The following is a 16300-nucleotide window of genomic DNA, read 5'->3' on the forward strand; positions in this document are numbered from 1 at the left end:
CTGCCAGCTGTGGCTGGTTTGCGGCTGCTGGGACCGGTGGGCCCTCCTTACACCGAGCGCCACTGGCCTGGAGCCAGGGTTCCTTTGAGGCTTCCTGGGAGCCCTGGGATCGACTGAGGGCTCAGTGGCCTGGCTCTGCTACCTGCTAAGGCCACTCTCCAGGCGTCTGCTGCTGGGGCTGGCGCAGTGCAGCTGCCTGGTCTGTGCTGTGTGGCCCAGCCCGCCTGCTCCTTCCCTAGTTTGAGGGGTTATCACCGCTTGGCATCTGCTGCCAGTGAGCACAGGCCAGGTGGGAAAGGGACTGAGCTATTTCCGGGTTGGGCCAGCTGCCCGATTCCAGACATCCTGCTTCACAGTTTCTTCTGCAAAAGGTCTTTTTCTTCAAAACTACATTCAGGCTGGGACCGGGGGGGGGGGGGAGGTTACAGGTAAAAATGGGGAGGACTCTTAAACATAATACATATCTTTTAGGTTACCCACTATAGAGTCTGCATTGTCCATCTTCTCGCCTCTGTCCATACTTCTGTTTCTACAAATGTAGAGAGGTAAGAAAGAAGAAAGCAGGCATTAATGGCAGCTTGCTTCTTTCTTACCCTCCTCCTTGCTCAAAGATTGCCTGAAGCTCCCATGATGTCTTTAGCAACTTTTAACTTGAAACAAAGGTGTGTATTTGGAGATATGCAGTAATGAACAGAACAGAGTCTGGTGCCCTGTTGCTGAACTCACAAAGTTGCCCAATTTGCAAAGCATCTTTTTAGATGCTTTGTCATTGTGGCTGTGATGCTTTGTCAGTTGGCTCTTTTGTTCACAGAGTTGGGGGGTTTGCTCATAAAGTACCCCTAAATATATAGGATCCCAGAAAATAATGATATAGAATCTAGTGTGGTGCTGATTTCTTGTGCACTTATTTTATGGGAGTTGAGAGGAACAGTAACTATGAGTGATTAGTGTGTGTAGATGCCAAAGGGAAGACAGTAATCTTATTATTGTAGCAACAAGTTCCTACCTCTTCCTCATCTCTCTTGCATTGACTTTACAGCTTTGCTGCCTTATGGTTGCTTTCCACCAATCTGAATTAAAAGTTCTGATTGTAACTTTCATATGTTGAAAACTATAAAGACACAAATAAACAAAATTTAAAAAACACTAAAAATACACTATTAAAATTAACCAAAAACCTCAGTAAATAGATATTTTTAGCTGATTCCTCAAACTAGATGCCATTTAGATACTGGGTATCTAGCCAGGTTTTCCACTTAATATTGCACGATCCCTTTACCCAGATCCCACATGGCTTTGGTTTGCCCAAGTAGGGCCCATAATCCCTGGCATAGTTTTTCAGTGGTTAAAAACACTCCTCTTTCACTAGTGGAAAAGCCGGTATGATACAATATCACCCAATTCCTGCCTTCACAGAAAAAGTCCTGCCACTTGATCAAGTGGAGAGCAAGTGAATGGCAAATGAACAGGGAGGAGGAATACACGTGAGTCTGTTCACTTGCCAGGCAAGTGTAATTCATCACTTATAGCTTGGCTCTTAGTTACCCTGGTCCCACTCCTTGGTTTCAAACAGGCAACCTAGCCTTTTCAAAATTATGTTCCTGGTAGCTTACACCTGTCAACAATTTGTTGCTGAGTTTTGCATCAGTTGTACCACTGACAAGTATATTGTGTAATACAACCTCCAGTTGTTGAAATCTGCGACAAAGGAAGAACAAGTGAAATAATGTATGATTAAATGTGCAAATTTTTTGAATATGACATATTCATGGAACAATGGGAAAATATGCAGTTGAAAGGGTTGAAATTTACATTAAGCCCTAGTCTTAAGGAGAATTTTTATAAGATGATGTACCATTGGTATGTAACCACTGAAACTGGCTAGAATGTACAAGGGTTCTTTGAAATGCGCTCAACATGTAGGATAATATAACTATTGATTCAGAAGATTTTAAAGACTAACAGAGCAATCCTAAGCAGCAGGGTGGAAACCGCATAGGGAGAGAACTAAGCCTTGCACGGGTGTAAATGGCACTTATGTCGATGTATACCCCTCTCCGCCAGCGCCCGCCCGAGGCACATTACTGCAGATGGGTTGCTGCCAATGGGCGCGCTTGGCGGCCAGGCAGAGGTGCAAGTCTGGTGCAAGTTCCCACAACAGTGTGGAAGGGGGTGGGGCGGGGAGTGGGGAGCGGGGCGCAAGTTAGTCCGCTTCCAAAGCCACTTCAGCCCTGAAAACACCCCCTGCAGTGGCAGAAAGTTACACTAGCAAAAAAGGAAGCATAGCCCATAGGTGCCCATTGAATGGGAAAACTCAAGCCCCTCTCCTGGCACCTAGCCCTGCCTCCACTGCCTGAAGGAGCATAGGATGGGAACTACCACGGGGGCCAGTCTGCATGCACTTCCGGGATGGGCGAGCCCCCCTCTCTGCACCCAATCACCTGCTCACACATCCTACAAAACATCCAGCTGCGCTGCTCATGACCTCAGGTATGTGAGCACACGGCTGAAGGCTCTGCCTGTCAGCCGTCTGCTATGCGGACTTTGTGCATGAGGCGGGAGAGTTCACTGGAGGGGACTTCGCGGGAAAACTGGGAGAACTTTACACTTGCTTAAGGGAAGAAGGGCAAAGTCCAGAATGTCTGGCTAACTAACAATAACTACTCAAGGCTCCTTGCAGGTTATCTGACTCTGAAGTTCCAGCTCAGTAAGGAGGGAGGTAGCACTTACAGGTAAGAAGGAGATGGGGTGGTGGCTAACCCGGCTCACTGATTTGTGCTGGCTGCCCCATCACCTGAACTCACCTGATCGCTATCCTCTTCAGGTGAGGCTCGGCAGGGGAGGGGACGGTGGCAGCAGCCCCTGTCTGCCCCAGAGGCAGTTGCCCAGAAAACTGCTCTTGACCAGATGTTTGTAACTACCTGTTGACTTTCTCCCTTAAAGGTAAAATCACCCCAAGGCAGAGTGCTTCCTCGCCAGAGGGTCTTGCATCAGCTGGTTGCTAGCTGCACCTGTGGGGCTGCCGCTGCTGCTCTCTACTTTGTGCATCTTTCTAGATGTTGGAGTGTGGGCTTGGCCTCGGTCATGGACTGGGCTGGGTTACTTGCAGCACATATGTCTGTTTCCCTTGCAGGCATGACGTATGTCTCTTCCCTTGCAGGCACATTGTAACTCGTCTGGGAGACAACAGAGCATGTCTGCTTCAGCCACCCCACCCAGAATCCTCCGTGAGCACCATTCAGATCCAGCCCAGGCAGTCCGCATCTCAGCCTCACCCCTGGGAGCACAGAATGAGGGCTGCACAAACTGCCTCGGCTCTCTTTCCAGCTGAGGGACATTGGCACTTTTCCCAGTTTAATGAAAAAAAACCAAACTTCTGTTTTTGCATGCTTGCCTGACATTGCCAGTAGCCACCCTCCCAAGTCCCTGTCAGAATGTCCTCTCACACATCCCCACAAATGTTTCAAGTGGCGCCCCATCCAGCCTCCCTGCCCCCTTCCCTGCCCCTCAATGTAACTTCAGGCAGTGTGGTGGGAATTGATCTGTGGCACATGAATGTCTGGGGGGGGGGGCACTGAGGACTTTCATTCTCTAATAGTCTGAGCTGCTGGCATCTGATAAGCCAGGAAGATGATCTCTCATGTGGGAAAGTTGCTGCCAGGGGGGGATGTGTCTGCGGAAGCAGGGATGGACTTGGGCAATCTGGTGTGGGGAGGGCCTGTCAGTCCACCCCAGGACTGGAGCATGGCTGTTGAGGTCCAACCAGCATTCTCGCATCGTAGAGGTGCCGTGATGTGTTCAAGTGGTGCCGCCGCAAGTTTGTGCGTGCTTTCCATTCCCCTCGCTTCCAAACGGCCTCCTGGCCTCCCACATGGTTCCCAGTGGGTGTTCCTGTCACTCATTGAAGGCCCCGTCTCCCCACATCTGCTTCTTCGGAACCTGAGGACTAATTAGGGTTGCCAGTCTCCAGGTGGTAGCTGGAGATCTCCTGGAATTAAACCTGATCTCCAGGCAACAGAGATCAGTTCTCTACTATCTGGCCCTACTTTTCAGGGAGGGGGAACCTGTTTCTTGTGCTGGTGGCAGCGGCAGTGGTGATTTGCAGGCGCACCAAGCTGCAGCCACTGGCATGGCCCTCATCAGCAATGGGGGCTGGATGGGCAAGAGGGTGGGTGTTCGATCTGGACCTTCACTGTCACCTCTGCCTCCCTCCCTGGCAGGGATGCCTGCTCTCTGACAGGGGGGGGGGCTATTGGTGGCAGCAGGGATCGCAGCCTCCCCATTGGCTGCGCCGCTGCTTGCCCCTCGTCTGCATGTCTGGGGAGCAGTGTGGCCATTGGCTGGTGTGAGCAGGGTTGTCAAGGGAATGGTGGGCGGGCGCTTTTGACAGCGGCCACACCTCGCCTTGTCGCGCTGGACTCTCCTGCAAAAGTTCATAGGGAGCTGTGGAGTGGCACCCCATTTACGTCAACGCACAAGCGACGATGCTGTCTTGGGGGTTAGGATTGAGCTGTAAAATACAATTGAAACCAGATACTTTTTTGTTGGGAATGATGGATACTCAATTGAAAAGAAGTTATGGAACTTTGTTTTTATATATGATTACAGCAGTGAGACTGTTATTCGCATGTAAGTGGAAGAGCCCAACATTGCCTACAATAGAGGAATGGTTGATAAAGGCATTGGAATTTGCAATGATGGCAAAACTTACTTCATTGATTAAAGATAATAAGCTCATTTTTTGTTGAATGGAAACCCTTTATAGACTTTATACATGAGATAGACAATGATGATTTGTGGATTTATAGACTAAGGAATTTGCATATTAGAAAAAAGAGAGCCTTTATCATTAACACAGAATAAGAGAAAATTTTAAAATGATACATATATTTGTTGTGGAGAAAATCAGAAGCCTTCTTATAGTCTATATAGTTTTTTCTTTGTGTTTTTGGGTTGTCTGCATGCTCTGTTATTCTTGTTTGTTAACTGATTTCTTGTTTGGTTAGTTTTTGTGTAACTGTCTTTTTATTCTTTGTTTTTAATTATATAAAGCTCTTAATTTTAAAAAAGTCAGAAACAAACTTTCTGGAGAATTTTTGAAAATCAGTGACAACTGATATATACCTTTCTGTCTAATTTGCAAAAATACCCTTTTATTATCCAACGAGAATTATTCCTAAAATAAGATTAACTTGAACAACAGAGTAAAACCCTTTTGGAGGCATATTCTTATCAGCTGTGGTTAAGATGTTATAAAAGAAGTATCTTTTAACACCTTTTATTATACAAGGGTCAAGGGGTTTTTATGTTTCTTAAAAGTAGCTTCAAATAGCCCACATAGTGGGTTACTGCATCTTTCATATGGCTGCTGTATAAACAAGTACATTTTATACAGGAAATGACATAACCATGTAAAAGTGTACATGGAGTTTAGGCACATATTCAAATACTAATGGGAATGCATTGTTTTAAATGGCATACTTGTATGTTTACCTATTCAGCTTAGTACTCATATTTTAGCCAAATACAACAAAAATTACCCACACATACCTGTCTCATAGTATACTGTTTATTTGAAATTTGGACCTTTACAAAGACTCACTAGGGACAGATAATGACCCTTGAAAGTAAATATAAATGAGGCATTTTCAGAGAGAGAGAGAGAGAGAGAGAGAGAGAGAGAGAGTGCTGCCATCGTAAAGGTGAAAAGTTGAACTTTTAACCTGTATTATTTTACCATTCATGTTTCTTCACATTTTTACCATTTAGCTAATGCCAGTTCCCCAGTGAAAAGTGGGCCACTTGGCCGTAACAATAATTTGAGATGCCAATCTTCACACTCTGAACTAGAATCTGATAGTCGGTAGAAAAATAGATGTGGAATCTTAGTGGTGCTAAAGCCTTCTTCTCTTTTTAATATGTTTCCTTGTATTTCTAGATATTGGCTGCAGGGGCATACATTCATGAAGATACACATGAGCACACAGTATCTTTACATAAGTAAACATGTCGAGGGTCGCAGCCACCTTTTGGCCTCATGATGCATAATAAAAGCTGGCTCAGTAATGACTCAGTGCTTGTACCTTTACCTTTACCAGTGAGGAGAACTAGTACTATGTAGACTCTGTATGACAATACATCTTAGGACAGACCAATAGTTCACCTGTCCTAGCTTTCACTCTGGAAGTTGCCATACAAATGCCCCAAAGAGGTTTACATGCAAGGTGAAGCCGGTGTTGTTGCTTTCCAGAATCTTGACCAGCTACCAATAAACCTACCTTTGAATAATGTTATCTAATGGGTAGGCAGTATTTTAATTCAAGTGCCAAAACCACCTGCAACATCTACCTGTGATGATGGTGGAATCCTGGCAAACAAAAGGTGGTGGGGAAGCAGGGAGAGGAGGATTGTACTTAGCTAGTCATACTAAAGCATCAGCAGTACTGCCAATACCTTAAGGTCATGGCTTGGGCAGAATACCAGTCCTGCATGCAGAGGAAAATGGTCTGACATACCTCTGTTCAGCATTGTATATGGAGAGCTGCCTAACTCTGATTCTCACACTTTTAGGAAAGCCCACTTTTTTTTGTGGTGACCCCCATAGCAAAAATTCTGTGGTGTTTTGAGAAGACATGGTACTTTCTTAATGTGCAATCAGTTTCCATAGGCACCCTCAAAATGATTAAGATTGATTACTTTCTCTGCTCAGTATTTTCTGCTTAATATTTTCTCAGGGGTTAATGGGCAAACCCTCTAATTTTCACAACTTTGTGCTTCTTAGAGTTGCTCTCCTAGCTATTCTTAAGAATTCTGTGAGACCATATACTTGTAATCTCTTCCTTTGCAAGCTAAGATTTGCAGTTGTAACACACAGATCCAACTGACTTAAACATGTCCTATTTATATGCAAAGCAAACCTCTACTGTCCATGTTAGCTCATACTCTACCACAAATTGTGTTCGTTTTATAGGTGCTACTGGACTCTTGCTCTTTTCTGTTGTCCACTTTAGGGATTTACCTATAATGGGTTATAGTTAAAGGTAAAAATTGTTTATAGATGGATTAACACAACCATTTTCTGCTGGCCTCGAACTGATCTTTTTATTTGTGAAGATCCATCTCCTGAATGCTCATATGGGCACTGAGCTTCTCTGCCAATAAGCTTTACAACCCAATAAGTTGTAGGGAGGCAGTCTAATCAGACTGGGATAGATGAAGTTGAATGTCTTTGCTAAGATAAATCTCGGAGCTGTAATGATCTAAGTGGGTACATACAGACCCACTTAGACCCACTGATGATGTGATCTTCACGAAACAGCGGAACGCAGCCAGCCCTGTCTGTCAGGCGCAGCAGGCAGCTCTACAGTAGCCCTTTGGATTGTTCTCCACCTGGCACCAAAGTTCAGCTTTGCATTTTGCATTTTGAATTTATTGTTGGACTTACCTTTACTGGACCAAAGATAAATCTTGGAGCTGTAATGATCTAAGTGAGTACATACAGACGTATAATTAGTACAATCACAGGGAATGGCATTCACCTCATTTTGGTAAGATGTAAAATATACATGTAGGACTGTGCTCAGGAGATATGTTAGCTAGCTTCATGCAGGAGTCAATGAATTGCGTGCAGCACCGATTGACTGGACCTTGTGACATTACAAAGCTACCTCCCTCACCTCCTAAAAGCAGTTTTCCAAATTTAAAAGAAAATAGATTTTTAAAAGGAAAAACCTAAAGGCACTTGAAAAATAAGTGTTATCATAGGCAGTAAAAAGGAAAAGGAATAAATACTGGATCCAGAGGCAAGTACTTATGTCATCTGAAATGTCAACGTGAGGGCGCAGGGATGCCAGACATCGTATATCATGAAACACACACACACACTCCATTTATATGTAAATCATACACACCATTATTGCTTTCCACTTTCTGTCAGGGCATGCAAATATGCAAATATCAAAATAAAAGGCTTTCACAAACACAATGCATGCAACATTCTCCTTTCTGAACATTTCTTTTCTGAAGGAAATGAACTGTATCTTGGATTTTGCACAATTCATAGCCTCTCTTTAGATTATTACATGATCAATTTTATTGGTAAGGGTGAAAAGTGAGGCTACGTTTTGCCTTATTTATGTTGCACACTTTGGAAAACAGAGGCTCTTTTCTTTATTACCAGGCCGCTGCTGCCTCCTGTGATTCACCACAGTTTCTTAGTACACATGTCTGTGAATTACATTGTAGAATACCTGCAGTTTCCATTAAAAGAACAGGGATTATGGTATAATATTGACTCAGACAAATGCCAGAGCTAGGGATCTTGAGTCACTGAACAGCTAATCCGCTTACTGAATGGAGGCATAAATTCACAGAAATGTTAGTAAATATGAATTTCTGAAAATGCCTTATACTGAGTCAGGCCAATGGTTTGTGTAGCCAAGTACTATACTCTGACTAGTAGTGGTTTCCTAAATTCTTCAGCAAAGGATAGTCCCAAACCTGATACCTGAGATCTTTTAACAGGAAAAAACAGGGGCTGGAGCTTAGATTTTCTACATGTAAAGCATGAACTCTACCACTGAACTACGACTCCCCACCCCCACCCAGACAGGCTCCCTGCAGAGTCCGCTGTTCGCCATTTTGTTGACTGGCTGCATGCAGACATGAGTTTTTTCCATTCTGCACAGATAAGTCATTCTGGTGTTCACAATTTTGTAGTCTAAAGAAGAACATCTTAACAATATTATTGTTTCATTTATCATGCGCACACTTCCGTTTATGTTTTTCTCAATATTTTATCTTTTGCAATGGCAGCTCTATGCTTGTTCCTCCTCCTGCTAACTTTCTATTATTTATTTAATCTGCCATACCTTTTGTTGTGATGCCCCCTTGTTCCCCCTGCCAAGTATGATCCTTGTTGCTACAATTCCAGTGGCCATGCGTTCTTTACTTTCCCACTCCTTCACATTTTCTACTTCATTTCTCTTACCTTGCTTCCCACTTTCTTATTTCCTATTTTCTGGTATTATATAGCTCACTAACAGTTATTAAACACACTAGTTTTTCTTAAGCCTCCTTATTCTGGTTTATACCATCAACCATGACTTCTGCTTTTGTCATGTTGCAATGTGTGCCACCATGCTAGGTGGCAACTTCTAAATTAAAGATCTTTTTAAAAAAAATTGCTGCTGCTTTTCTCTCTGGTATGATTTGATGTGCAGTCTTTTTCAGGAACAAGGTGAAATTCTGCTGAAGAACAATCTTGTATTCACACAGCATAGCAAGGTCTTTAAGCTATAGCCATTTACTTGTTACTCTCCCAAATGTTCCTTTTTCTATACAGTTAATAGGAAAGAAAGAATCTAGGCTTTTGGGAACACATGGGACTAAGAGCTGGATCTTACAGTTATTAATATTTGTATATTACAAACTGATCCCAAAAACATTTTTCCACATTAGCAACTTTTAAAGATGTTTAGTGTTTTTTTTAAAAAATCATGTAATATTAGAGTTTGTAATGGCCTTTTGCATCTGCTACGCTGGAGTCTATAATGCCTAGTTGCTTGGCTTTACAAGAGACAATATAAAAATACAATAAAGGGTCTATTGTATTAAAATATGACTGTACAGAAAAAATAAAGCCACAATTCATGCTTAATTACATTGAAATCAGTGGGTTTAACCACATGCAACTTTCTGTTGAATTATGGCTTACATTTACAGTGCAAAAAGTAATTGCTCATTATCCCAATAAAACCTTTGAAAGTAATCACATCATTACTCTTTCAATTGCACTTTGGTATTTCAACACCCCCACCAGAGAAGATACATCGGATGGGAATCAACACACATTGACAGGGTGCTCATAAAAACGATCTGCCTGACTCATAAACTCCCTTGTTTTTATTAACTAAACAAAAACACTAAAAAGACTTTTAATAAAATTATATTTATGGTAACTATGGTGTCTAGATACACAATACTGTCAATAATTTAATACATCTTAAGCTATTATTTCACTACAAACAATAGAAGGCAGCTTGGATTTTAAACAGAAGAATAAAGTAGTCTGAACCTAACATTTCAAAGATGGATATTTAATAAGCTATGAAGCTGAAATAAAATATACATTAAAAGAAATAAATTTGTCTGCATTTCTCTAAATTCATCATGAATAATGTATACAGTTTAAAATTAAACCAATCACCTATTAAATCTGTTACAAATATACAGTTTTAAAAATTCATCTGCAAGGTTGCACATAACTTTTTGTGCTACACTGACTGCTTAATCTATTGCATGTTGTGCAGGTATCAGGATTCTTCCAAACAGCTTAATATGTTCAGGTCTTCAAAAAGTGTCAGAAAAAAATGAAAGGTACTGTACAAGCAATTAACATTGACTTTGCCACTGTCATTAGAGATTCACAAATCTTTATGGTGTAACCATCTAAATGTTACTTAAATAAAGGTTTTCATATTAAAAATCTTATTCTAGGTGAGACTGGGAGTAATAAATTAGCGCTAGAATGAGTTCGGAAGATATAAAATCAATGACCTTTCAGCAAGTTTTGCCTGTTGCTAGTCCTCTAAACCTGTCCTCTCCATTAAAACATATACAGCCTGATCCTATGAGTTGTTTCAGTAACATAAGAACAGTATAGTTCAACAACTGCTGCACCTGTCATCATGACCTATTACTTGGCATCAGTTCTAAGACTCGGCACTAGTGATCCAGCACATATCAAAGCTGCTATCCTGGCAGAAGCAAACTTCATGGACGTGGCATAGTAGGACTGCATACAGCTTTTAAGCTGCACAGAAGAGGGTAGACAAGGAACCTGATGAAGGCATGGTTGAGGTATGATGGAAAATGATTTGACAACGTGGTATCAGGAAAGAACTTCAGCCACTTTACTATGTCTGCACAATCTTGCATGACTGATGTTTGGTAATAGCTTAGTAGAGAAACATCATAGCAAAATAGAGTTGCATTGCTTGCCAACATGATGATGCCACTATAGCACTAGGGTCAGCACTTAGTGTAATGTAGTGTTTATGTAGGAAAACCTGTTGTCCTTTTTATCAGTTAATACTGAGTCTGTGCTGCTACCTACAGCCACATGACTCCACTACCATGTCTTCATACTGTTTGTACACTACATTATTAGCAGAGTCAATAAACAGAATGCTAATGGGACTCAGCCTTGTTGGAACACAGCAAGTTGGAGGAGTTGACTCGGGGTCCATAGAGTTCATTAATGTTTGGATAACAGCATGGTTGGTGGGTTCCAGATGAGACCGAAGAGGAAATTCACAGAGTCCTTCACAATGATAAGCTTCGTACTCCAGTGGGGCTATTATCCAATCATCCCAGCCCATATCCTTAAAATTTACATGGAGTGCTTTTTTACTACACCTAGCCTTCAGATTCTTGTTGGGCCTCTTTCCTTGTCGAGTTGCTAAAGGAGCCCTTCTCTTTCTTCTTTGATTAAACAGGTATTCATATACTGTTTTGTCATCCTGGCCGGACCTGGCCTTTATTTCATTGAAGAATAAGTCTCTTTTCTTTGTCCTACCAAATACTAAGAAGAGAGCCTTTTCATTGACTTGCCTCCCTGTTCTATTGAACCCCACAGTCCTTAAATCAACAGGCCTCCCCCTTTCAAAAGCTTCCAGTTCAAAACACAAGTTAGCAGAGTTTTTAAAATTTCTAAAAAGTTTCCAAATGTCAAACACTTCCCATTTTGCTGCATCTACAATATTGACTGTCCGAGAGTCCAAGAGGACTGAAGCTTGCCTGCTTGTGGAGCAACTGAATAATTTCACTTGACACGTTTTCCCATGAGAATGCAACTTCCAAGTGTCAGATGGTTTTTTCCTTAAAATGCGCAGTTCAGCCCCTAGTAAGCCATCTTTTTCTAATGCACTGATGTCAAAAATGTATTTCTGCTTTTTAACAGCTGGAGTTCGATCATCTAGAGAGAGAAAAGAGATATATGTATTTCAAACAAAAAGTTGTGTCAGTTTTCCATTTGATAACATTCAGTGTTGTTCATGTAATCTTGGGAGTTGTAAGATTACACTAAGGGGCAGCAATGAGTCCAGTCTGGAAGTTTACTAGAATAACATTTTGAGCACTTATCACTCACATGAAAGGATTTTCATTTCTTCTTTATGTCTGCACTCTTCTGTACCCAAATGACGCTTAGACACTGGTCTAATGCAATTCAGTATCCAGTCTAATGTATTTAACAACAGGGTGACAGACTACTAATTTAATACAATGAGCTTGTGCTATACATGAGCTTATTGTAACACCATGATAAACATATATATAGGCATGCATTGGACTTGTGCTTTCATAAGTACATGGTTTAAAAAACAAACAGAAAACCATGTGGCAGTTCATAAATCTTTAATGGCAAATACCCTAAGATGTGCTATCCACGAAGACAGCAGCCTTATCACAGCTCCTCATTCATCTTTACATTTATTTAAATCCTTCCAGACCTCTTTTAATTTAATGGAATGGTTAGATAGGGACACATCCCTTGGAGGATGAGCTTGGAGGATGTTACCTAGATAGGGTAACATCCTCCAAGCTCATTTGCACACCATATCCATTCATTTAAATGGGGCTTGTGTACTAAGCCACATTGCCACTCTATCCATTCATTGTTCACAAGTTGCTCTGATTGCTGTGGGATTCTTTAATGTTCCAGGGAAGAATGTAGATGCACCCCTGAGGTTTTGTATCAGACCTCTCATCACTGAAGTGGGACATCTGCTTTTTTATGTAGCAATGCATAATTACATCAATTTGCTTCTAACAATAAGAAATACCTCCTGATTTAGTTCTCCCCAAATCTAACTAAACAAGCCTTTTAACAGAAACTGACTAATGGTCTTGCTCCAGCAAGGCATGCTTTTAGCTGCATGCTCTGCAGAAAATAAAACCATTTCATATACTTACAGTCCTGACCAAATTAGCAAAAGATGTACATAGCTTCCCTGGTCCTTATGCAAATATCCAAATCTGATGTTAGAAAAAGTATTTTAAGTAGTCACTGCAAGCATGGAAATGCCTCAAACTGTGTAATTATGTTTCTATTGCAATCAGCCATGTACTTGTAAATATAGAAGTATTGTAAGTAGTAGCAGACAAGCACTTTAGACACATGAATAATATGCAAAATTTAGTTTTTTCTTACCTTGTCCTTTATCTATGAAGCTTGTGATTGTATTGGCTAGTCCAGTTTCCAGTTTGACACTTCCATTCACACCTTTCCGTTCTGCATCAGAAAGAGTCCTGTATAAGGAGAGCATGTACTCATGTGGTGTGATAGCAGGATGTCTGAATGCTTCCTTAGAGTCCCTTTGGGCAATAGATTCTTTAGTCTTTTTGGCTTTGTAGGAACTGGCATCTGAATTCCCTATGCCAGCTTTCTTCAGTGGACCCTTTCTGCCCAAGTTCTGAACTTTTGGGGTCACTGTCCTTATTCCTGATTGTCTGTTTGTAGGTTGTCCTACCTTTTTGTCTGCGCTCCCTGCTCTAGAGACTGTCTTCTTTGAGTCATCAGTCTTTGCCAAGAGAGCTCCAGCTTGCACACTATTGCTTTTCGTCCTTGGCTTTGCATTCCCAGTACTATATCCATGGCTTCCCGTTCTAAGGGTACCTGCCCTTGGCACGGGGTTCCTTTCTTTTCCATCTACTTTTGACAATCCTAATTTGGATCCTGGATTACCTTGGCTTGCTTCAGCAGGGCTCAATGCTGAGGAAAAGAAAGAAGGGTAAAACCAAGTAAAGTGCCAAAGCAATAAAGTAAGAAAGTGCAGGATTTTCATCCTCTAGACTTCCTTTGAATGCCACCAAAGAAAAAATCAGAAAAGGTTCCTCCAGTTTGGCATAAGAAAACATGAAAGAAATTAAAAACCAAAGTCAGCAGAAAGATTTTTATTTTAACGCACTTTAAATCTACTTGTAGAATACTTGTATCCAGTCCCATAGTGGAAATGCTAATTTTCAGTTCTGTCTTTTCCTGATTTCTGCTAGCAGCTTGTTCTTGAAAAGAGAAAGTTTACCACCCTCCTTTCTTCTGTAAAAGTGACTAAAAACTTGAAGGACTCTTGTTTAAATCGGAGAGGGGTTTTTTTTCCAAGAAGGAAGAATGGCGTAATGCTGCCTCTGTGTTAAAAGGTTTTTAAAAAAGTTTTGAATCCCTTCCAGTGAAAATATTTCACACACAGAAACCTGCAGGTGCTCAGAAATCTTTTACAAACCTGAACTCAGGAATTGGAAGCGGAATTCCAACAAAAACCTATTTAATTACTCTCTGATGTCATGCTGTCTAAACTAATTTAAGTGTGATATATTTCTTTTAAAAAGTCTTCTTTGCCCTTTCCATTAGCATGAGTCATACTCTGCTTCATGTAAAACAGCTCTGTAGAACCAAAACTCTATAGAATATGCAATTTAAAGTAGCAACATGTAGCCTGTTCTAGCCTTAAATGAACTTCTCATTGAAAGAAGACAAAGCAGTATGAAATCAACTGTCAAAGCCTTCAATAAAATCAGGCTGGAATAAATACATTGCAGTATGTTCTAATTCACATTGATGTTTTATAAAGTTTTCAACATCAAAAAATCTGTTGGTGATGAAAATAAATAACAGACTATTATTTAACATTTATTTTGGCATATTTAACAAATTAATTAACATATTTATTTTGACATATTTTAAATGATTTCACAAATGAAGTAAAACTTTGCTTGATACCAGGGTAGAAAATACTTATTTGTGTTGCATAAAAACATTTTAATGCCTTTTGAAGATTTTGGTTTTTAGCTCATTCCCTGAAAAGCAACCCTATTACCATCTCTTGTTATATCCAGCATTAAGCAGCAGTGTCCCCTTTAGGAACTTTGAGCTCCTATGAAGTTTCAAGTGAAGGAACTGAGTTACTATTAATCTGAGCTACTATTAATCTGCAGATACTAGACATCAGACACAGACAGATGGAGAACAAAGTTGCAGAACTTCCCTGCTGTGCTGATTCCAGAAATCAGGTTATAATATTTGTACAGGGCAGTATCATTTAGACCAGAGGTCCCCAACCTGCTCAGTATGGTGACCCACAAGTTGAAATTTACTTTGTGTGGTGACCCATCCAGGGCTGGTCCAAGAGATTGAGAAGCTACGGGTAGGAGGGGGTGCTGAGCTGAGGAGGACTGCAGATGTTGGCAGAGGTGGAAGGCAAGTGGCGCAGTGTGGTACATCTCCCACAGCAGGTAGAAGGCAGTGAAGCACTGCAGGGGTTGGACAAGAAGTTAAGCTGCTGAAGGAGCAGCGCGAAGACAGAGCCTGTGCTTGCAAGCACCTCTTTCTCTTCTCCTCTCACTTTTCAATGTGCTAAACTTCTTTCACCTACTTTCCAGCCTCCCCCCCTCCTTCTATCAGCTCCTATTGTAAAATTACTAGCTGTCAGATAGCTTCCCCCCCTCATTTTTTTCTCAAAGGGGGAGGCAAGAATTGAAGAAGCTGATAAAGAAGAAGAGGAGAGAAAGTGAAAGGTGCAAAGAGCAGGTGCTGCCATTAGTGATGGCTGGCCTGCAACCCACTTTCAGAGGTTTCATGACCCACTTTTGGGTCCTGATGACAGGTTTGGAAACATTGATTTAGACAATGAAAACATGTGAATTTCACAGAAACTCTTTAAAAGGTTTTTTTCTTTAAGGTGCTACAAATCCTGAATTCTTTAAGGTGCTACAAATCCTGAATATTCTCTCTCTCTCTCTCTCTCTCTCTCTCTCTCACACACACACACACACACACACACACACACACACACAATATCCTGCCTTTTAGCCCTCACAAGGGCCACCATGGCAGCTAACAAATTAAAACATACTTAAGAAAATCAAATTTAAAACCATTAAAACCAACTGAAAAGAACACATCAATAATACATATGAAGTCATAAAAATAACAATTAAAACATGCTTGTTCACTGTGCTCAGCAGTTTTTATTGCTCTGAAGAGTAGCAAACAATCCCTGAACAATATTAATGAGAAAGGATTCTAGCAGTATGATTAAAGGATTCAACAATGGATTCTAATGGACTACAAAAACATGATTGAGATTAATAAATGGAAGTGACACCTCCACACTCATTTTTATGCCACAGATAGAGGCAGGATGTCCTGGAGCAAAACAGTTTTGCCCAGGACACTTCCCCTACTTGAGCTACAGTATTCAGTTGAGATCTTGGAATACTGCCATGTGGTTGTCCTTAATTC

The 16300-nt window shown here is 41.2% G+C and overlaps 1 protein-coding gene across 1 annotated transcript; it reads right to left on the minus strand.

Annotated features, from left to right (window-relative positions):
- Positions 1 to 11108: 11108 nt before the first annotated feature.
- Positions 11109 to 13847, minus strand: GDF5 (growth differentiation factor 5). Its single transcript, XM_054981391.1, has 2 exons — positions 13214 to 13847; positions 11109 to 11977 (listed from the first exon to the last, which is right to left on the minus strand). The coding sequence occupies exons 1-2, from the start codon at positions 13845 to 13847 to the stop codon at positions 11109 to 11111; spliced, it is 1503 nt and encodes a 500-aa protein (XP_054837366.1).
- Positions 13848 to 16300: the final 2453 nt, after the last annotated feature.

Source organism: Eublepharis macularius, chromosome 5 (genome assembly GCF_028583425.1).
Source record: "Eublepharis macularius isolate TG4126 chromosome 5, MPM_Emac_v1.0, whole genome shotgun sequence".
NCBI lineage: Eukaryota > Metazoa > Chordata > Lepidosauria > Squamata > Eublepharidae > Eublepharis > Eublepharis macularius.

Bases quoted from the DNA above. Each gene is read 5' to 3' on its own strand.
- GDF5 (XM_054981391.1), bottom strand. From the start codon at position 13,847: ATGAAAATCCTGCACTTTCTTACTTTATTGCTTTGGCACTTTACTTGG. The intron at 11,978-13,213 runs GTAAGAAAAAAC...TTCTCTCTCTAG, and splicing joins CTTCATAGATAAAGGACAAG to ATGATCGAACTCCAGCTGTT.